This window comes from Pinus tabuliformis, chromosome 2_1 (genome assembly GCF_031772625.1).
Source record: "Pinus tabuliformis cultivar Carrire ecotype Pingquan chromosome 2_1, CPIR1, whole genome shotgun sequence".
Classification (NCBI taxonomy): Eukaryota; Viridiplantae; Streptophyta; class Pinopsida; order Pinales; family Pinaceae; genus Pinus; species Pinus tabuliformis.
The window spans coordinates 331,236,306-331,259,411 of NC_142299.1; the positions used below are offsets into that span (position 1 = coordinate 331,236,306).

General features: G+C 38.8%; 1 protein-coding gene and 1 pseudogene across 1 annotated transcript; both read right to left on the reverse strand.

Moving 5' to 3' along the window:
* Window positions 1-4,108: 4,108 nt before the first annotated feature.
* LOC149200184 (uncharacterized) lies at window positions 4,109-5,798 on the reverse strand (annotated as a pseudogene).
* Window positions 5,799-16,700: 10,902 nt separating this feature from the next.
* On the reverse strand, window positions 16,701-20,539 carry LOC149200185 (disease resistance protein Roq1-like). Its single transcript, XM_089402629.1, has 4 exons — window positions 19,801-20,539; window positions 18,606-19,692; window positions 18,165-18,470; window positions 16,701-18,062 (listed from the first exon to the last, which is right to left on the reverse strand). The coding sequence occupies exons 1-4, from the start codon at window positions 20,403-20,405 to the stop codon at window positions 17,244-17,246; spliced, it is 2,817 nt and encodes a 938-aa protein (XP_089258755.1). The 5' UTR covers window positions 20,406-20,539; the 3' UTR covers window positions 16,701-17,243.
* Window positions 20,540-23,106: the final 2,567 nt, after the last annotated feature.

The window sequence follows — 23,106 nt, forward strand, 5'->3', positions numbered from 1 at the left end:
CGGTGGCTCTCGTTATTATGTTACTTTTATTGATGATGCAACTAGAAAAACTTGGATTTATTGTATTAAGAATAAATCTGATGTATTTGATACTTTCAAGAAATGGAAAGCTTTGGTTGAGATTGAGACAGGAAAGAAATTGAAGTGTCTTAGATCAGACAATGGAGGTGAATATTGCAGCAAAGAGTTTGATAGGTACTGTTCAGAGCATGGAATTCGCAGAGAGAAGACAGTTCCAAGAACACCACAAGAAAATGGTGTGTTAGAAAGGATGAACAGAACAATCATGGAGCGTGCAAGGTGTATGAGATTGCATGCAGGATTGCCTTTACAGTTTTGGGCAGATGTTGTAGATACTGTTGTTTATCTAATAAACAGAGGGCCTTCAAGTTCCTTGGATGGTGGTGTTCCAGAGGAAGCATGGACAGGTAAAAAGGTAAACTACTCTATTTTAAAGCCTTTTGGTTGTGAGGCCTTTGTCCATATTCATAAAGAAAATAGAACAAAGCTTGAGGCAAAGTCAAAGAAATGTACCTTTATTGGATATGGTGTTAATGATTTTGGTTATCGCTTATATGATTACGAAAATCACAAAATCATTAGGAGCAGAGATGTAATATTCAATGAAAAGGTCTTGTATAAGAATCAGTTGCAGGAAAAGAAACAGGAAAAGGAAAACAAGGAATACGCAGTTCTTGATGAAATCGCTAAAAAAGGAAAGGTGCCTGAAAATAATAATAATCAACAACCACAACAACAGCAACCACCACAACAACAGGCACCCCAAACACCTGAAAGTGGTGTTAGAAGATCTACCAGGATAAGTAGACCCCCTGAACGATACTCTCCTTCATTATATTATTTATTGTTGACTGATTCTGGTGAACCCGAATGTTATGAAGAAGCAATGCAGGTTGAAAGCAGGAAGAAGTGGGAGGTAGCCATGGAAGAAGAGATGGACTCCTTAATGCATAACCAGACTTGGGATTTAGTCAGGTTGCCTGTAGGAAAAACTACATTGAAGAATAAATGGGTTTACAGGCTAAAGGAAGAAGATGGAGGAAAACAGAGGTATAAAGCTAGACTTGTGGTGAAGGGGCTTGCATAGAAGAAAGGTATTGATTTTGATGAAATATTTTCTCCTGTTGTTAAAATGACTTCAATCAGAACCATTTTAAGTCTTGTAGCAGCTGAAGATTTGCATCTTGAGCAGTTAGATGTAAAGACAGCCTTTCTCCATGGGGATTTGGAGGAAGAGATATATATGCAGCAGCCACAAGGATATGAGGTGAAAGGGAAGGAGAAACTAGTGTGTAGGTTGAAGAAGAGCTTGTATGGCTTAAAACAGGCTCCAAAGCAGTGGTATCTAAAATTTGACAAGTTTATGTCTGAACAAGGTTATACTAGATGTCACTCTGATCATTGTGTTTATTTGAAAAAGAAAAATGATGGCAGCTATATTATATTGTTATTGTATGTAGATGACATGCTTGTTGCAGGATCTAACATGCAGGAAATAAATGTGCTCAAAAGAAAATTGGCAAATTCATTTACAATGAAGGATTTGGGAGCTGCAAAACAAATCCTTGGTATGAGAATAACTAGAGACAGGAAAAATCGTAAATTAACATTGTCTCAGAATGAGTACATACAAAAGGTGTTGAAAAGATTTAACATGCACAATGCAAAACCAGTTAGTACACCTTTTGCTAGCCATTTCAAACTTAGCAAGGAAATGTGCCCAAAGACCCAAGAAGACATGGATTATATGTATAAAGTTCCATATGCATCAGCAGTTGGAAGCTTAATGTATGCAATGGTCTGCACAAGGCCTGATATTGCACATGCAGTGGGAGTTGTAAGCAGGTACATGAACAATCCAGGAAAGGAACATTGGATGGCAGTGAAATGGATTCTCAGATATTTGAAAGGTACCACAAATCAAGCATTATGCTTTGGTGATTCAAACATCTCCCTACAAGGATATGTTGATGCAGATATGGCAGGTGACAGAGATAACAGGAGGAGCACTACAGGATATGTATTTACTGTTGGAGGAACAACTGTCAGTTGGGTTTCAAAAATCCAAAGTGTTGTTGCACTTTCAACAACAGAAGCAGAATATGTTGCTGCTACAGAGGCTAGTAAAGAAATGATTTGGTTACAAAGGTTTATGGGTGAATTGGGTAAGGAGCATGATATGGGCACGTTATACAGTGATAGTCAAAGTGCCATTCATCTTACAAAGAACTCAGCATTTCATTCCAAGACTAAACACATACAGCTCAAGTATCATTTCATACGATCAGTGTTGGAAGATGGAGAGTTGAAGCTGGAAAAGATACACACTAGCAAGAATCCTGCAGATATGCTAATAAAAGTTGTAACCAGGGAGAAACTGAGAACATGCTCAGTTTCAATTGGTCTTCAAGGATGACGATGAAGATGAAAAACAGCCAGGTCCAAAGAGGAGCCATTGTCCAGCAAATGAAGTAGCAGTGGAGTTGCTACAATCTTTCTCTAAGTGGGATATTGTTGTGTGTGGAGCATGATTGTTCAAAGGTCTTTGTTTCAGCTGGATGTATACCCCAGGAAGTCTTGTACACCCCTCCACGCGGGCGGGTGCGGGGGGGACTTTTCCCCCCCGCGGGGGTCCGGGGGGGCTGATCCCCCCCCGGCTGGGGGGTCCGGGGACCAGCGGTCCCCCGACGGGGGTTCGGGGGCGCTGCCCCGAACCTAAAAACAAATGTAAAATTGCCTTGTAAAAGTATAGTAATTTCTAGTCAATCTAGGCCGTTCATTAGGCGGATGATCTGACGGTAGAACTTATGTTAATTTAGGGTTTTTTGCCATAGAAGGCAACCCCTCTCTTTGTATGAGGGTATTGTATTTGAGGCTGTGAAATAGATGTGTATTCAGTGAGCGAGAAATAGAGAGGTGAGACTGTGAGAGAAAACAGAGGATATTACAGCGGATATGTTGTAGGTTGTGTCTCTTCATTTTGCTGGATAATAGAAAGGAAGGACTGGCTGTTCGGGGTGGACGTAGCCCAAACTGGGTGAACCACGTATATCTGTGTCTCTCTTGTTTTGTGCGTTTTCTGTGTTTATATTTCTCCAATATTTTATGTGTTCCATTGCTCCGTAATATATAATTTTCTAACGCATTCAAATTATACAACCCAAATTGAAAGACAAGTCTTCTCTAGCATCTCTAATTTAGCCATGAATTTTCCTTCTTGTGTTAATATAGATGCTAATTTAACTATAAATTTTCTTTCTTATGTTAATATGGTTTTTAGTATGTTAACATTCAATATAATTATTATTAATACAATTCAAACCCATAATACATTTTTGTTAGGAACCACAAACATTGTTCCAAACAACAAACATGCTTACAAACCACAAACATATATGTTTATATATATTTATGTCAATTAAACGATGAATTTTATTTTTGGGTAAACATTTTTCATAGATTTGTAAAAAAAGATTAAGATATAATAAAAATGAATTAAATATAGCAAAAACACAAAAATAATATTTATCAAAATTAAGTATATGTTTATGTAAATTTATAATTATTACAAAATATTTTAACTTTTATATTAATATTTGTAATTTTTTTTAAGTATATAATATAAAAATAAATAAAAAAATAAAAATAAAATGATAATATTTGACAAAATTAAATATATATTTACAATTATTTATAATTAAAAATTATATATTATATATTATTTTTATTTCTATTTAATTTACATTAATTTCAGTGAATTTTACAAAGATTAAAAAACAAGTTTTTGAAAAACTAAACACATCCATTCAATTTAAAAAAATACTATTTCAATTAATTTCAGTAAACAAATTACTTTAATGGGAAAAAATACTTATCTCATTTGGAATCTGTTGATGTTATAATCTTAATATTTAAAATAAAAAGATATATAACTAATTTTCATATTTAATGAAAATATAATCGTAAGTTTTTTAAATGAAAATATCTTTTAAATATAAATTTAAAAAATATAGGAAAAGCATATTCACTCTATAATATTTTACTCCATTTTACTTAAATTGCAAATTGAAAATTTTAATTTCTCTTACTACCACACTGTTAGTGTCACACGGTTCTGCTTCAGCGTCTCTGCTACACTCGGCGGCACCTGAAGTTCGTAACTAGATTTTATGGATACCTCTCGAAGCCTTGGAAGACCACAAAGGCCTTCTATACTTCTCAAATTATCACACCTGAACAAGTACACCTCTGTGAGTGTCTTGGGTAATGTTCCAATCTCCACCAGATGAATACACTCCTCTAAGATCAATTTCTCAAGGTTGGGGTATAAAACGTTATCATGGAATAGCTCTGATGTGTGGATTATGGGGCAACCAACCACTTTCAACCAACTCAACTGACTCGACAGTTCAAGCGAAGCCAACAAACACTTCAACTCCCTGCCATACTCGACACACAATTCCTTCAACTTCCTTAAGTCACCCAGCGAAGGCATCGTCGTGTCCAGCAAAGGGTTTCCTATCCACAACACTTCTAAATCACTGGGGAGTTCAATCACACTTGGCAATTCTTTCTTCAAATTTGTGCCCCTCAACTTCAGTACTTTTAGGGACCTTTGGTGCCCCAATTGCGAGGGCCATACTTCAACTGTTTTACAGCTGGAAAGATCCATATGCTCGAGTGTTATTATATTTCCAAATGTTTTGCTTGAGATTCTTAAATTAGAACAAGAGGAAGCATCAAAATATTTAAGGCTACTTAAACTCCCAAAAGAATCTGGCAGCTTCTCGAATTTCTCGCAGTCACACAAATTGATGTGGTGGAGGTTCGTCAAGCTGCCTAAGGAATCTGGCAGCATCTCCAATTCCTTGCAGCCAAGCAGGTTCAAGACGTGGAGGTTCCTCAAGCTGTCGAAGGAATATGGCAGCCTCTCCATTTTCTCGCACGAGTTCAGGTCCAAGTTGTGGAGGTTTGTCAAGCTGCCAAAGGAATTTGGTAGCCTCTCCAATTTCTCACACCACCTCAAGTCCAACCTGTGGAGTTTCGTCAACCTGCCGAAGGAATCTGGAAACCTCTCCAATTTCTCGCATACCGACAGGTCCATGCTCTAGAGGTTCGTCAAACTGCCGAAGGAATCTGGCAGCCTCTCCAATTGATAGCATGCATGCAGCTTTATGCTATGGAGGTTCATCAATCTGCCAAAGGAATGTGGCAACCTCTCCAATTTCTTGCACCCATGCAGGTCCACTTGGTGGAGGTTCGACAAATTGCCGAAGGAATCTAGTAGGCTCTCCAATTTGGTGCATCTAGATAGGTCCATACTGTGAAGGTTCGTCAAGCTACCGAAGGAATCTGGTAGTCTCTCCAATTTCATGCACACTGATAGCTTCTCCAATTTCATGCACACTAACAGCTTCATACTGGAGGTTCGTCAAGCTGCCGAAGGAATCTAGCAGCATCTCCAATTGATAGCACCCACTCAGGTCCAAGATGTGGAGGTTCATCAAGCTGCCAAAAGAATCTGGCAGCCTCTCCAATTTCTTGCACCAACCGAGGTCCAAGCTGTGGAGGTTCGACAAGCTGCCGCAGGAATCCGACAGCCTCTCCAATTGATAGCACTCATGTAGGTCTATGTGATAAAGGTTCCTGAAGTTGCCGAAGGAATCTAGAAACCTCCCTAATTGCTCGCACCCATGCAGGTCTATGTGGTAGAGGTTCCTTAAGCTGCCGAAGGAATCTGGCAGCCTCTCCAATTGCTCACACCCATGTAGGTCCATGCAGGTCTATGTGGTAGAGGTTCCTCAAGCTGCCGAAGGAATCTGGCAGCGTCTCCAATTTTCTGCACCCACTCAGGTCCAAGCTATGGAGGTTTGACAAGCTATGGAAGGAATCTGGCAACCTCTCCAATTTATGGCAATCTTGCAGGTCCAAGTTGTGGAGGTTCGTCAAGCTGCCTAAGGAATCTAGCAACCTCTCCAATTGAAAGCACAAATACATGTGATGGAGGTTCCTCAATTTACCAAAAGAGTTTGGTAATGATTTCAATGAAGGCATGTGTAACACCAAGGCCCTCAAGGAGTTCAGATGACCGAATTCTTCTGACAATTTAGCAAGGAAGGAAGAATGAATGACGATCCTTTCCAGGTGCTTCAGCTGCCCTATGGACTTTGGAATGCTCGAGAGGCAGCTCGCATTTATAGTGACGACAATCTAGACTGCATCTACAAGATAACCGCACGGGAGCAAGATTGGGTAAATCCAATCGCCAATGGTCGAATATCATGGGAGCCTAAAAGCTCCTGCACATCAGATTCTGACAAAGAGATAGAATGATGGCAGAACCAGTTACACGAGGTAACCACGCTCAACTATTACATGATGACAAGGTCGTTGCGTTGCGTGGCAACAAAGGTAAGAGATCTGCCTACGTATGATAGGTTGACCGAGGTGGATGATTTCCTGAACAAATTTGAAAGAGAAGTACCAGAACAATAGCGTTTCGATGCTTTGAAATGGGTACTGTGTGCTATGCTCGCAAGATGGTGGGGTACGCACCAAAGAAGTTTTGAGGACTAGCGCAAATGCAGAAGGATGATATGCATGCGGTTTGGGAAGCCTCAGATGCAGTTAACAGACAAGTATGATGGACGAGATGATCCACATGCACACCTCGCAAAATGGACCAAGGTCTATAGGGAAGAGCCACAACCTGAGTGGCTGCACCTATTCTGTCATACCCTGGATATTATACCCATGAATTGGTATATAGAAATGGAGCTCTGCCATGGCACGAGCGAATGGAATATCCTGCATGAAGGATTCCTGTTAACCTTCACGTTTGAGGATCACTGGTAGGATTCTATTGATGATGCACTACAAGCAGTAAAAGAAGTTATCTTCAAAATACCTCAGGAGCCAATGGAAGTGCTTCAGCCGGAATGGGCGACCTAGCTGAGCTGTGCGCTGGAGTGTTACAACGTAAACATCGAGGAAGACGATGAAGATCCACGAAAAGTTAACATTCCAGAAACTGAAGGCTATCGTGAGATTCAAGGACCATTGATTGAAGATCTTGACATCACCGCGCCAGTAAAAATGACGCAGGTAAACATTGGGACAGAGGCCGAACCGAAGTATGCAACGCTTGACGACTATTGGGATGATGCCATGGTGGATAAGGTCACTGAGTTACTCGCGAGTACCAAGACTTATTCCTGACCAAGATTACGGACTTAAAGGGGATTGTTGGTGATTTATGGATGATGAAGATCACCCTCAAACCCAACGTGAAGCCGGTTAAGTAGAGGCCTTACTGCTTGAATCTGAAGTACAAGGAAAAGGTTCGTGTAGAACTAGACAAAATGCTCGCAGCTGGAATTATTGAGCCGGTGGAAGAATCCGACTGGGTAAGCCCTATGGTAGTACAGGAGAAAAAGCAAAAGGGTGAGATAAGAATATGCGTGGACCTCAGGAAGTTGAATGACGCCTGTGTACACGACCCATTCCCGGTCCTGTTCACAGATGAAGTATTGGAAAATTTCGATGGACAAGAAGCATATTCCTTCACCGATGGGTTCTCAGGGTACCACCAGATCAAAATTGTGCCAGAAGACAGGAGCAAGACCACCTTCACGATGGAGTGGGGCTGCTTTCAATACACTGTCATGCCGTTTGGGTTAAAGAATGCGCCAGCCATCTTTTCGCGCATAGTTGTAGCCGCCTTCAAAGAATATATCCACAAATTCCTGGAGGTCTATCTAGATGCTTGGATTGTATTTGGATTGGTTAAGCACCACGTAGTGAGCTTACGCTTGATGTTGGATACTTGCCGACGACACCAAATTGCGCTGAACCTTAAGAACTGTACGTTCCTCGTTCCCTTTGGGAACTTACTGGGACATGTGGTCTGCAAATAGGGACTAATGGTAGATCCCACAAATATTGCAGTAATTCTGAATTTGGAAGACCACGAAGTGTTAAACAGTTGTGCGCTACCTTGGGACATACAGGGTACTATAGGAAGTTCATCAAAAGATATGCCCAGATCACTGCGCCAATGGATAAACTATTGAAAAAAGATGTCACGTTCTGCTGGAATGATGATTGCATGAAGAGCCTGGATGTCCTAAAAGAGAAATTGGCCTCCGCTCCAATCCTGGTCTTCCCAAAATGGGATGTGGAGTTTCATGTCCATGTTGATGCATCATGTATAGTGCTGGGAGTGGTGCTCACACAAGAGGGTAGAGAGGGCTTGGATCACCCTATCATGTTTGCAAGTCACAGGTTGTCCAAAGCAGAAAAGAACTATTCCACAACTGAGCACGAGGGATTGGCTATGGTGTACGTGCTCCAAAAATACTGGCACTATTTCCTAGGAGGACATTTCAAGATGTATACAAACCATTCCATGCTAAAATACTTGGTCAATAAGCCTGTGTTGGGGGGCGCATATGTAGGTGGCTCTTATTGTTCCAAGAATATGACTTTGAGGTCGTGGTAAAACCTGGACGCTTGAACGCAAGACTAGATCACTTGTCACGTATTGAGACGGGCGAGGAACCTACTAGTTTGGAGGAAGGATTACCTGATGCACAACTCTTTGTTGTGCGCGTCGCGAACAGACACTTTGAAGATATAATCCACTTTCTGACAACAGGAACTGCGTTGAAGGAATACTCCGTCCAAAAGAAGAAGTAATTGGTGGTGTGCGCAACACATTTTTCTGTCATCGCGGGTCACCTATACAAAATGGGAAATGATGAGATACTGCGAAGGTACGTACCTGAATTTGAACGAAGTCAAATCCTCACAGAAGCACATGGGGGCGTTGTAGGAGGACACTATGTAGGATGAGCGACCGCACAAAAGATTCTCTATGTAGGGTTGTGGTGGCCAACCCTTCATCAGGATTCAAAAGCACATTGTAAGGCCTGCGACATATGTCAAAGGACCAATAAACCATCGCAGAGGGATGAGATGCCTTTGAATCCACAAATGACATTGCAGCCCTTTGAAAAGTAGGCAATCAACTTTGTAGGACCTATCAAACCTCAGGGAAAAATGGGTGCGTGATACATCATCACCGCAACAGAATACCTGACTCGTTGGGCGGAAGCGCAGCCAGTCAAATACTGCATGACCGCTACAGCTACAAAGTTTTTGTTTGAACATGTGTTGACTCGATTTGGCTATCCGAAAATCTTATTGAGTGATCGTGGTACACATTTCCTGAATGAAACCATCAACGCGCTCACGAAAGAGTTCCAGGTGTATCATCAGAAAAGCACACCATATCACCCACAAGACAATGGGATAGTAGAAGCATTCAACAAAATACTAGAGACTGCGCTAACCAAAGTTTGCAACGCGCAGTGAATCGATTGGGACCTGTGCTTACCTATAGTACTATGGGCTTATAGGACAATGTGTAAGAAACTAACGGGACAAACACCTTTCTAGTTAGTTTATGGCGTGGAAGCTTTCATGCCAATGGAGTATATTGTACCTAGTCTGTGCATAGCAGTGCTCACAGGTATGATGCACCGCGAAGCCCTGGAAGAAAGGCTTGCACAGTTGGAAGAACTTGAGGAGGAATGGTTCCTGGCTGGCTTTCATCAACAGGTGCAAAAGCAGCGTGAGAAGGCCTAACACGATAGCCATATTAAATTGTGCACCTTCAAGGTAAATGATTTAGTACTATTGTATGACAGTAAGTTTGATAAATTCTTGGGAAAGTTCAGAATGCATTGGCTGGGACCATACATTGTTAAGGAGGTCACAGATGGAGGTGCGATCTAACTAGTCAAACTAAATAGAGAACCTTTCCCAGGCAAAGTGAATGGCAGTCGCTTGAAGCCCTACATGGGTGGTCCGACTATCTGACTAGCCAGTAGGCGCACAGTCTTCGCGCTCCAAGGATCTGGACAAAGGCGTGGGACTATAAACAAATGCAGGGGATACTGGCATAGATGCAGAGAATCACTTCTGATACAGAGGTCTCAGAACAGCGTATGTAACAGATCTAGCAAGCAGTAGCTCAGTGCGCTACTGACCTCCGCGCAGTTCGAGAACAGTTGGAGGGACTCCGCACAAAGATTGTCGCGTCGATAGAGTGACTCAAGGGCAAGTCATGATGTTTGTGTTGAGGGCCTGTTGGGCATGGAATCCCCCCAAGGCATGTTTTGGGGCTTAAAGCCCAAGTTTTGACCGAATCTTGTTGTAAAGCTCCGCAAATTGCGGGCACGGGGCACGAAAGTATGATAGAGTCACAGGGTTGTCCACCCTAGTTTTGTAATGTAATGTCGACTGGATAGACCTACCCATGGTCCACGGACCATGGGATTGTATAAATAGAGAAAGGCTCTAAGTGTAAGAAGGAAAAAATAGAGAATAGGGAATAGAAGAGAAGCATGAGAAAGTCTAAGTGACTGGGTCGCAGGTTGAAGTGTGTCTTTGGGTCATAGAGTAGGAGAATGCTCTACAGCTGAGTGCGCAGAGACCTAGTAGTTCGCAGCTTAGTGCGCGGACTCATGCAGCTGAGTGCGTAGGGCGAGTCGAGTCTGTAACCATGGAAGGAATCAATAAAGAGAAATTTTGTTATAATTCTGTGTATCTGTTCTTGGGTTAATGCATGATTGATATAATTTGCAAATATACTATTTATTTACTACGTGCACCTGTATGAATGGTTTATGTTGTTAAGTATAACTTAAAGCCCTCAAGTAGGCAAAGATAATTAACTAACATTGGAATACAAGTAAGGTCTTGGGTAATAACGCAGAACGTGACACTCAGCCCCTGAGTAGGGTTGCGCGTAGGATATCAAGCTGCGAGGAACGGGAAAGCGTGCGAAGCAACCTGCACACAGGGTCAAACCGCGGACCAGTCGAACTCATCAGACATCTCTAGGGTGCGGAAACCTGGTTCTAGCACCCTCCCATACTACTTCGGGTGAGACCTCAGTCCACGCTCCGTAGACTATTGCCGAAAGGGCCAGTAGTAACGGGATTTGTTTGGCTAAATTAACTCTGAACCTGGGTGAGGCCCCAACAAGCCAACAACCATTAATAGAGGTAGTGCTACAAATTGGGAGCAAAAGGACCCGTAGTTGTGTTCAGGATAAGACAAGAGGAGCTAGGATTGTGCATTACATCATCTAGACCATTAGTGTATCTTGTTCCTGTATTCTTGTACTAGTGGATGTATGAGGGTCATTATCCCTGGTATAGGGGCCCTAGATAGTTATATTACAGTTTGTTAATATAACAAAGTAGGGTTGTTGAAAATTGTAAAAAGGTTGTTTATATTTGTGCACGTGTTGATTTACTCTTGTTTATATTCTGTTGTGAAAAGTAGTTTGTTGTTGTATTTGGATTTGTAGTGTTAGTGATTCTAAGACCCTAACCTAGGTTCCAGTAATGGGGAAAAACAACAAAGGTGGTGGTATAGAGAGGTACCAAGAGAATTAATCATTTCCTATGAATGATATTCAATAAAGGTTCCAGGGTACAAAACTAATATTGACCATTCGATATTCCATATTTCAGGTTTCTGCGATCTTCATACTTGTGTAAATCATCTTCCAGATTCTTCTCACATTAGGTTTTTGTTATGATCAATGTTTCGAACTAGCAACGGTGGTTCATCATCCTGATGATGAACCACCGTTGCTGGTTCGAAACGTCGATCATAACAAAAACCTAATGTGAGATGAATCTGGAAGATGATTTACATTCAATATTCTTTAAGCATACTTTGAATCATGGTAAATTTCTCAACCTAATCTAGGTTCTCTAGGTGTTTGGTGGTCTCAAGCCACTAAACATGAGAGGTGTGATTCATAGCCGACCAAATCAAGCACCAAATGGTTCTTGGTTGGGGAGCGTGGGTAAGGAGTTGGATTTGAGGCTCTTATGGAGAGGTGATAGCGACCATTTTTCTACTCTGGATAATAGAAGGGATATCCTACTCCAACTTAGTCTTCTAAGTCAAATTATAGAGGTGATAACCTACTCCATCTTGGTCTTTCGAGTCAAATTCCTTTGACACTAATGGATATCCTACTCCAACTTAGTCTTCTAAGTCAAATTATAGAGGGGATAACCTACTCCATCTTGGTCTTTCGAGTCAAATTCCTTTGACACTAATGTCTACATGAAGGCATAATGACAAAGTGGAATTACATAGGCAAAGCAGGCCAAAACAAGAGGCTCATGATCTCCCTTGAGAAGAATTATGCTTAGTGGCATTCAAATTATACATCGTAAGTTGAAGGGAAATCTTAGCAACAAAAGAGTTATTCTATTCCAAGGTCCTCGAGTTTACAAAAGCTCCATCGGTATAATTGGATCAAAGAGTTGAGGAAAAACATTAGATGATTGGAAAATATATTTAAAAGGAAATAGAAGTGTGGTTTCAAGGCCCATTCTTTTTGAAGAGTTTAGAAACACAACTATACCAGACTACTTATGTTTACTAGATGGTAAAAGAAATGCTAACTAACGCAATATTCTACAACAAGACATCATACACAAAATTGTTTATAATATCTCAATGCTAAATGAAAAACATATAGTAACCAATCAAGAGACCAACCCCTAGAAGATACCTTTCCTCTCTCTCATCTCTAATTGGGTCGAGAGACACTCTACATCCTAGTACAGGGGAGATGTCTCTTAATGTTACATTTAAAAATAATAAAATAATATTTACATTAAAAAATTAAATAATAGTAATAACAAAAAAGAATATGCAATTTCTTCACTACTTAATATGGAGAAAAATTTAAAGTGGGTTATAAATAAAATATTTCAATATGCATATTGAGAGAGAGAGAGAGAGCATATTTTATTAATAGTTGATTTCTAAAGAATTAATAATTTCTTAATGTTTAATATCGAATTGATATATAACATTTAAAAACATATTAATAATAAAATTAATTCAATGCCTATATAAACCTTTGAGATAGCTAAATTGGCTTTCTTTCTTGTGTTAATATACTCTTTAATTGATATAATTAAATTAATAAATTATCCAAATTTATAATACATTTTTGTTGCAAACAACAACATATATGTTTATTTTTTTCAAAAGTTTTTTTTATAAATATTTATAATTTTTTGGGGAATATAATGTAAAAGATATTTAAATTAAAAAAAAAAGTAGATATATATATTAAAAAATATTTATTACTTGATATAATTAAGTTAATAAATTATCCAAATTTATAATACATTTTTGTTGCAAATAAGGAAAACATATGCTTATACTAGTCGGAGCTAGTCAAGCTTTGTAGTGCTCAGGATCTCATAATTTGCAACGGTCTAAAGAAGTGGCCCAATTCTAGCCAGATGACCTGCATCCATGGGCTTGGTAGCAGCATGGTAGACTATGTTATTTCCGATCTCCCTTTATACAACGAAATAATAAATCTTGACATCTTAAATGACCACGAGCCTGACTCTAATCATAGGCCTTTACTTATAACTCTCAACTTTGTCATGCATAGGGATCCCATAGAAAATAATACTTATAGCCAAAAGAATTTAATATTTGATAGAAATAAAAATGATCTCTTTCTAAAAGAATTAAAAACTAATTTGCTTCCTTTATCTAGCATAGGCAACATAGAAGACCTCTACCATAATTTTACTACAACCCTCTCATATTCTATTAATAAGTTCTCAATTGAAGTTTCAAATAATAAAAGAAATAGCAAAACCAACCCATGGTATGACAAAGACTGTAAAAATGCGAGGAGAGCTATTAAGGAAGTTGTTGATGAATCACTTAAAATGGACCAGATAAAAATATACAAAGCCCTAACTAAAAGAAAAATGAGGCAGTACATTCGTAAAAGACAAGAGAATCTCTTACACCTCTCTAAGGTAGCTCCTAAGAAATTTTGGAGGCAGATCTTGACTAGGAAATCTAAAGATAATAATAAAATTGCTTTACACGATTGGAATTCCTATCTTAAAAAGCTCTATGAATCTCCAAATATCATGAATAACTTTGAAACCCTGCCCACAACGAAAGAAGTCTTCTCTCTAGAAGACATTGATTTTGGGGTTAAACGCCTGGCTAATGGGAAAGCTAAGGACATTGAAGGTTACCAGGCATAAATCTTAAAAATTGGAGGCCCTGTCCTCATCCCCCACATCCACAAGCTTTTCAATCAAGCAATCAAGCAAGGGTTCCCTAAGTTATGGACTGAGAGCCTCATTATCCCTATTTTTAAAAATGGGGATACAAATAACCCCCTCTAATTATTAGACAATTATGATCAGCCCTGTCTTAGCTAAGTTATATGGTAGTATTTTGGAAAAGAAGTTGAGCATATGGCTTGAAAGTGAAGATAAGCGGGCTAAAGGCCAAGTGCGTTTTAGAAGGCATCACTCAACAATAGACCACCTCGTTACGCTTAGAATCATTGTGGAGGAATGTCGTAATGATAAATCCAATCTCTTTTGTTTCTTTGTGGACTTTAGAAAGACTTTCGATATGGTTCCTGGAAACAACCTTTGGAATAGATTAGAAGAGCTAAAGGTTCCTTTCGAGTTGAGAGCTACCACTATTAGATTATACGAGAATGTAATTGCCAAGCTAAAAAGCAATGAGGGGTGGTCGAAAGATATTAAGTGTAATATAGGAGTTAAACAAGGTTGCCCCCTCTCCCCTACCCTATTTGGCATTTACATTAACAAGCTCGAAGGTTATATAGAGGAAGTACGATGTGCTGGCACGATCTTAGCTGGGCTAGTCATCATCCTTCTTCTCTATGCTGACGATATTGTTCTCCTCGCAAGGTGTCCATCTGATCTTGATAAGAAGCTTAGGCTTCTTAAGGATTTATGCTCTACCATGGGTATGACTATTAACACTGACAAAACAAAAGTTATGATTATCAAATCCAAGAAGGACACCTATGCTAATTTTATGTATGACAATAATAACTTGGAGGAAGTATATTCTTACAAGTACCTAGGAGTTGATATTCATCACAAGCTCAACTGGAACTATAGCATTGAGAAAAGGATTAATGGGGGTGGAAAGCTTACTTTGGTCTTGAAAATAATTGTAAAACGACAAACCTCATAATGTGGGATAAAAAGAAGTTCCTCTTTGAAACTTTAGTCATTCCTGTTATCTTATATGGATGTGAGGTTTGGGGTTGCAGCATCTCTAGAGAATCCTTGAGAAAATTGAACAAATCCAAAAGTGCTTCATACCGTATAACCTGAAAATTAAAAGCAATACACCATACCCTATTCTCCTTATAGAAGTAGGTCTTTCCCCTATCGAAAACCTAGCTATGACTAGGCTTCTGTTGTACAAGCACAAGCTCAATAACATAGGAGATCATAGACTTCCCAAGCTAGCTTTAAATTCCAGCCAAAACCATCTAAGGCTCAAACGGGGGTGGTATAAAGACATGAGGGCCTGGATGAACCATTGGGAGATCAACGAGAATGATGCACTGCAAAACATTAATAACATTAAAAATATTGTTGCTTCTAAGTTCAAAGAAAAAATGTGGTGTGAGAAAGATTTAGCGGTTAAAAGAAAATTGAGTTATTATAAGAAGGTCATCAACCCCACCCTAGAAAATCAAAAGTATCTCTCTGTTTTAGCTAGCTCAAAGAAGAAAATTAATTTAGAAAAGTTTAGAACGAACTCTCATGAGCTCCATAGTGAAACAGGTCGTTGGACAGTTCCTAAAACACCATGGACGGAAAGAATCTGTCATCTCTGTGATAATAGGAACATTGAGGATGAAAACCACTTCCTCTTAGAGTGCCCCGCGTACAACCACATTAGATCTTAGTTTCATAATCTTTGTCGCAATACTGACCTTCCTAGCCTTTTACAATGTCAAAATTATAGTGAGCTTGGGAGGCTTCTCTCCAAGCTTTTTGAGCATAGAAATAAAATCTTAAATCAAACTAAATAATTTGTTTCTTTAGGTCCGATAGACCAAAGTTTGGTCTCAGTAGATGTTAACCACCATCATCATCATCACTAATTAAAATATATGTTTAGTTTTTCATAAGCCTTTTTCATAAATATTTGTAATTTTAGGCCTTTTTCATAAATATTTCTAATTTTTTTGGGGAATATAATGTAAAACTTTTAAATTAAAAATAAATAAATGTATAATTATATTTATTTATTAAAAAATATTTAAGAATATGTGTAATTTTTATTTATATTTGTTAACTTTTTTTCTCTAATAAGCATTTTTATCAATATTAATATTTGTTTATTTTTTTACGGAATATAATATAAAAGGATGTTTAATTTTAAATTAAAAAAAAAATACTAATAAACTAAATAAGTATTTATAATTATAATTATATATAATAATTATTATTATTATTTAAATTACATTAATTTCATATTTATTTGTAAAAATTTTAAATATGAGAAAACAAGTTTTTTTAAAAAACTCTACAGAAATCAATTTAATTTAAAATGTATTATTTTAATTAATTTTATTAAAAAAATATTTTAATTAGAAAAAATATGATTAATGTTATAATCTTAATATTTAAAATTAAAAAACATATAAATAATTGCCATATTTAATAAAAATATAATCATTTAAAAACATTTACTACATTGCTTTTTAAATATAAAATTAAAAAAATATATATTAAAAACTTCTTCACTGTATAATACTTTTACACTAACATGGACCCATTTCTTTACCGCTGAAAAGACCATTTATATTACAATCATGCATGCTTCTGTTTTAGTCTCTCTGCTTTTAAATTGCGAATTTAACACTTTCATTTCAACTTCCATTTGCTTCCTCCAACCGACATCTGAAGCATTGCTGGCACACCTAATTTGGGACACCCCTCGACATGAAGATCCCCTAATGATTGACAACATTCAACTCCTTCCAACTCGCCCAACTGAGGGCACCCGCGAACCTTTAGACGTCTAAGTTTTGTTAGCTGCGCCAAATCCCGTATGCTCTTCAACTTCAGACAATCTTTTACTTCCAACTCTTCCAAAGAGACCATTGTTTCAACACTCGGCAGCTCCTCAAGTTCGTTACACTCTTTAATGTGCAACTCTCGGAGCATTGGAAGACCACAAAGGCCTTCTATACTTCTCAGATAAAAACACTCCTTTAAGATTAACTCCGGGACGTTCGACAAGCTACTGAACTTCAATGTTCCAATCTCCAAGTGAACTTCTTCTACTGAACTTCAATGTTCCAATGTTCCAATCTTCAATTTTCTCAGATTATAACTCCCGAAATCTTCCAATTTGTGGCACTTAGACAAGTTGGGGAGCTTCGACAAGATGCAGAAAGAATCTGGCAGCCTCTCCAATGTGTAACACAAAGACAGGTCCAAGCTGTGGAGGTTCGACAAGCTGCCGAAAGAATCTGGCAGCCTCTCCAATTTGGGGCACCCAGACAGGTCCAAGCTGTGGAGGTTCGACAAGCTGCCGAAAGAATCTGGCAGCCTCTCCAATTTCCCGCACCAAGACAGGTCCAAGCTGTGGAGGTTCGACAAGCTGCCGAAAGAATCTGGCAGCCTCTCCAATTTGTGGCACCGATCCAGGTCCAAGCTGTGGAGGTTCGACAAGCTGCCGAAAGAATCTGGCAGCCTCTCCAATTTCTCGCACCGACCCAGGTCCAAGCTGTGGAGGTTCGACAAGCTGCCGAAAGAATCTGGCAGCCTCTTCAATTTGAGACACCAACCCAGGTCCAAGCTGTGGAGGTTCGACAAGCTGCCGAAAGAATCTGGCAGCCTCTCCAATTTGACACACCAACCCAGGTCCAAGCTGTGGAGGTTCGACAAGCTGCCGAAAGAATCTGGCAGCCTCTCCAATTTGTGGCACCGACCCAGGTCCAAGCTGTGGAGGTTCGACAAGCTGCCGAAAGAATCTGGCAGCCTCTCCAATTTGTGGCACTGAGACAGGTTCAAGCTGTGGAGGTTCGACAATCTGCCGAAAGAATTTGGTAGCCTCTCCAATTGAGTGCACGAAGACAGGTCCAATTCCTGCAACTGCAAAGGTGCCTGCAAGATCAAGCATTTCGAGTGTAAGAAAGATGGGAAAACCGTGAGAAATAATTGAAGACCCTTTTATGCAATATCGATAGACAAAAAGTTTAGATTTACCTGCGATATGCCTTGCCATAATGTTTTCAATACAGCGCCCTCCACTTTCAAAACCCTTAAATTCTTAATTGTAATCCAGGAAGGTAGACAAGTGTAGGGACAATGACGCCAAGAAAGCCATGAGAGATTTGGCGAATGCACCGGCAAAATACGATCTAGCAGATGTCCTTCAGTCACAACAAGTTGAAAATTCATGACATCACGACGAAGAAAACAATTGCGAAGCTTCAAAATCACGCGGTTCCCCAATCGTTTGGTTCTATGCCCCTCAGCGAGCAGCCAAAATCCGCGTGCTTCGGTTAAAACCTGTTCATTCGGATGGAGAATCAAGAAACTGTATACAGCTTGGTATGGTTAAATTTAATTATTTTGAAGGTGAAAAACGATGGAGAAATTGAAAAAGGTTAACTATTTAAAAAGTTTGAATGATTGAGGACGTACAGAGGAGTATTTGTGCAACCATTCATCAATGTCCCCGGTGGGACGCCAAAGACGGCGCGGCGTTTCTTCCTCTGCAATCTGTCTTCCCAAGTCTCGCAGTTGATCGTGCATATGTATAACATTTTTATCATCGACTTCAACTAGACATTTGCCCTCTAAATTTGTAAGCCCCACCAATCCGTTCCAGCCTGACGCGTCCCAAACTGCTATGGCACTTGTTTTGTTTTCCCCTATGAACCAAAACGCGATATCTAAAAATATCTTCTGCTCCTCTTCGCTGAGGGCGTCGTAGCTAATTTTTAACCTGTTCTTTATATCAGGTGAAACTTTCATTTGAACTTTTGATTCATTAAGTTTAGCATCCCAATATGATTCAGGTTTTCCAAAGAGAAGTGCCCCAAGCACTTTCAAAGCTAAAGGCAGTCCACCGCATACTTGAAGAAACTGATCTACAAGATTTTCAAATCCATGGAGTGGATTGGTTTGACGAAAGGCGTATGAACAAAAGAGCTGTTGCGAGTGTTGCCTAGGAAGGCCTGTTAACTTATAAATGCACAATTCTTCCACTCCTGACCTTTCCAGCACATCTTTATACCGAGATGTAATTAAAATAAAGCTATCCGGTCCTAAGACATCTTTAACCGGTAGAAGTGCCTCTAGCTGATTATCATGATCTATGTCATCTAAAATTAACAAGACATGAGCAGATTGGAGATGTTTTTTAAACATCCCTATACCTTCATGAATGTTATTTATATCCACTTCTCTTTGAGTCAGGCCCCTCAGAAGCTCCCTTTGCACCAAATGTAATGCCTTTTCTTTAACATCTGCTAAAAAAAAGGACTTATTGTAGTTGGAACTCATTCTATTGAAGAGTTCTAAAGCCAACGTTGTCTTCCCCATTCCACCAAGGCCGACTATGCCCGCAACCTGGATTTTTCCAGCCTGCTGTTGCTTCAAAACTGTAGCTTCAAAATCTGTGACTTTGTCATTTAAACCAGTGGGATGTTTGGCCACATACAACCCTGGTTTTCCAATAATTTTACCCACACGTTCAACGATCTTATCTATCATGTGCACCTCGTCACTAGATATTCACCCACAAAAACACCAACAGAAAATAAATAAATAATTGAAAGCATAGGGCAAAGTATCATATATAGTGTATACATAGAGAGGGGTTTGGAGGTCTTACCCGTCATACTTGTCGTCCAGATCAAACCCACTTATGTCTGCAACAGAGGAAAGAGCATCTCTCCACTTGTGAATAGTGGCGGGATCATATCGTAGCTTCTCTTCTTGTGTTCGAGAGTCGAACGTTGTCTTCAATTCGAGCTGGTGCAAGCTGAGACCATAACCTTTAGTTTTGTTCTGATCTGTCCACCTAAGATCAGCCGGGTTGATATGGTAAAAAACAGGGATAATTGGAGCCCCAGACTGTCGCATGAGGAGGAGCTCATGTAAACACCAATGGGATTCTGCATATTTTGGTGAAAAGACGGCAACGTGGACGGAGGCGTTTCTAATAACAGCTTCTAATTGAGAAGGAAAAGGTAGTCCTTCCTGCAAATCCTGTTGATCTAAAAAGGGTCTCAATCCACCTGAAAGAAGAGCACGGTAGAGATGGCCGGCAAAGTTCTTCTTCACTTCCCCACGATGGTTGATAAACACATCGTATTTATCAACAGCAGCGGTGGAAGAGGAGGAAGCACCATCCGAAGATCTCTGATTTTCCATTTCAATTTCTTCGATTTCACAGGGGGTTTGGGTGTTCGAGGATGCAGGCGTTGGGTATGCCATTGCCAAATTGGGTGCCGCAATTGCCAAATTGGGTGCCGCAAAGCTCTGGATGGTTAATGCAGAGGGAGGAGACGACTTTAGGAGTTGCAGAGGTGGGGATAAATTGTAAGGGCAAGAAAGTGGCGAGTGCAGAGATTACATAAAGAGGCAGAGGGTAATAGAATAAGGAAAATATTTGATTTGCAAGGCCATGAACCGCGTCAACCTTATCTGCTTTGCGTGTGGGGTCCACATTGCTAATCATAGACACAGGCTGGAGTCCTTATGCGTTTGAGTGTGGGACCCATAATGCTCTGCGCTCTTTCATTTTACTTTTCCATGCTTGCAGTGAAACTTGAGCTGTATCCATATACCCAGACGTGTGCACCATCCCAGAAAGCACGCAGAACCCGACAAAATGGTGAACTGGAAAGCGTGTTCTCCACTCCCATGTGTCAATGAAACTTGAGCTGTATCCATATACCCAGACGTGTGCACCATCCCAGAAAGCACAATACGCGTAAAAAGCAGAACCCGACAAAATGGTGAACTCGAAAGCGTGTTCTCCACTATGAATCTTATGGAATCCAGCTTGAAACGCATCTATTCAAACAGGCAACCACTCCCATGTGTCAATCAAATTGATATCTCTACAAATTTTCCAACTAAAAAGGGTTGCATACAGAATAGTCAAAGGAAATAATACACCTTTTTCACATTAAGGTTCGAAGAAATTAATGGGAAATACACCCTTTCACGGGGAATATAGAAGAAATAATACACCCTTTTCACATTAAGGTTCAAAGAAATTAATGGAAAATACACCTTTTCACGGGGAATATTGAAAACCTAATCCATTAGAGTTATATGTTATTTTGTATTATTAAATTATTATTAATTTGAGAAAAAATTTGAAAAAGCTATAATTGAATAGTAACCATGTTTTAGAAATAGTTAGAATAGAGATTGAAATTATTTTATTTTTAAAATTCTACATTTATTTATAAATATTATATAAAATTATTAAAATTTTAAATATTTTTATTAAAATAATTTTAAGTATTTTAAAGTTTGCATATTAAAAGTTTCTACATTCTAAGATTAGTTTTTATCTTTAAAATTTTCCCTATACCTAAGCTAATAGCCACAAATAAAAATCTCACAAATAAATGCCTCAAGAGAATTCAAACTCAACCACCCCAAAATAATTCATATAAATACACATGTAAGTACATGAATTATGGCATTTAAATTCATCTTTTAAGAGGTCTCTTAAAATCTAGATGATTATTCATATTTAGTTGAGACTTTTCATATTCTTCTAGAATGAATAGTAATTCATAATACCATTTATCATAATCCTAATAGATTTAAGTTTAACATAAGTTATTATGATGCAAATTTCACAAAAATTACTAGATTGGTAACTATATGGCTTCATAGTAACATGGGCACACAAACTGCACTTAAATAAATTATTATGATTATTATTATTCTTTAAGAGCTTCATTTCTATTTTATTTTGAAACATAAAATACATAATTAGAACAAAACGATAGAGGCTACATGGTTGATTTACCTTGAGAAAACCAAACCACTGAGTTTTGAGAAATGGGTTCAAAACATCCCCTTATTTAAAGAGTTCGGAAAAATACTAATCTTACTTGTTAGTTGGGAAACTAGGACATACAAAGCATTTAAGACATAGAGTAACAAATCAAGTTCAAGAAACTAATTAGATGAGTGCCTTGTAGGAAAAAGTAACTAGGACTTTGCCTTGTAGGAAACTAGGTTTGTCTTAAGATAAGATATGATAATATAGTGTAGACTTATAATAAATCTAGAACTTATAAAAATGGAAATAAAACTCATAGTTGAAAAAGATGGAGTTAAGGGTGAGCACATATATAACACCCCTTTTTAAACCCTGTGTTTTGTGATATGTAATTAAGACAAATAATGCTAGAATGGTCACTGTGGGTATTTTAACAAAATTAATTTGATGTAATTATTATTTTTTATTAAATATATTGCTAAAACTAAAGAAGAGACAACCCAGCATGACTCTTAATGCTTCAGGGAACAGCTGTAAGGGGGATCTAGGAAGTTTCCTACCTTACCTGAATTCAATGTACTAAAATTCTGGTTTGATATTTTAACCACCCAACTACTAGCAATTGTGGGAAGGAATTATGGAAGACTTACTAAGCTACTCTAGGAGTAGGGGCTCCATACCCAATGTGGAGACTTCTAAGGGACCACGTAGCTCGAGGAGGAACCCTAAATTCTCATGTTGGGAGTGTGTGTGGGGGAGAGCAGGGTAGAGGATAGTGGTGACAAGTGTAAGCAAAATGTGTGCGAGAGAGAGAGAGAGAGAGGTGTATGCTAGTGAACCATTAGAATTTTTGAATAAAAACCAGAAACACATGTGGGTTGAAAATGTGACTTTGCTTGGGGGTGACAAAGAATCATCTAAGCATTACAAACTTGCGTGAAATTCTGGACTACCCAATTAGTGATGGAATTCAATGATGAATTTATCAGCCTAAGCTAGAATTCCAAAAGAAAATTTTAAGAAATATTGTTGAATATATGCACAAAAAACACTAAAAATGGCTCCCTTATGCTTTGTAGACCCAAAGTGGTCACATGATGAGAGATAATAAGGCCTGGCTCTGTGGTTGAAAGACAACATACTGAATCTTTGTGTATGAAGGAGAGT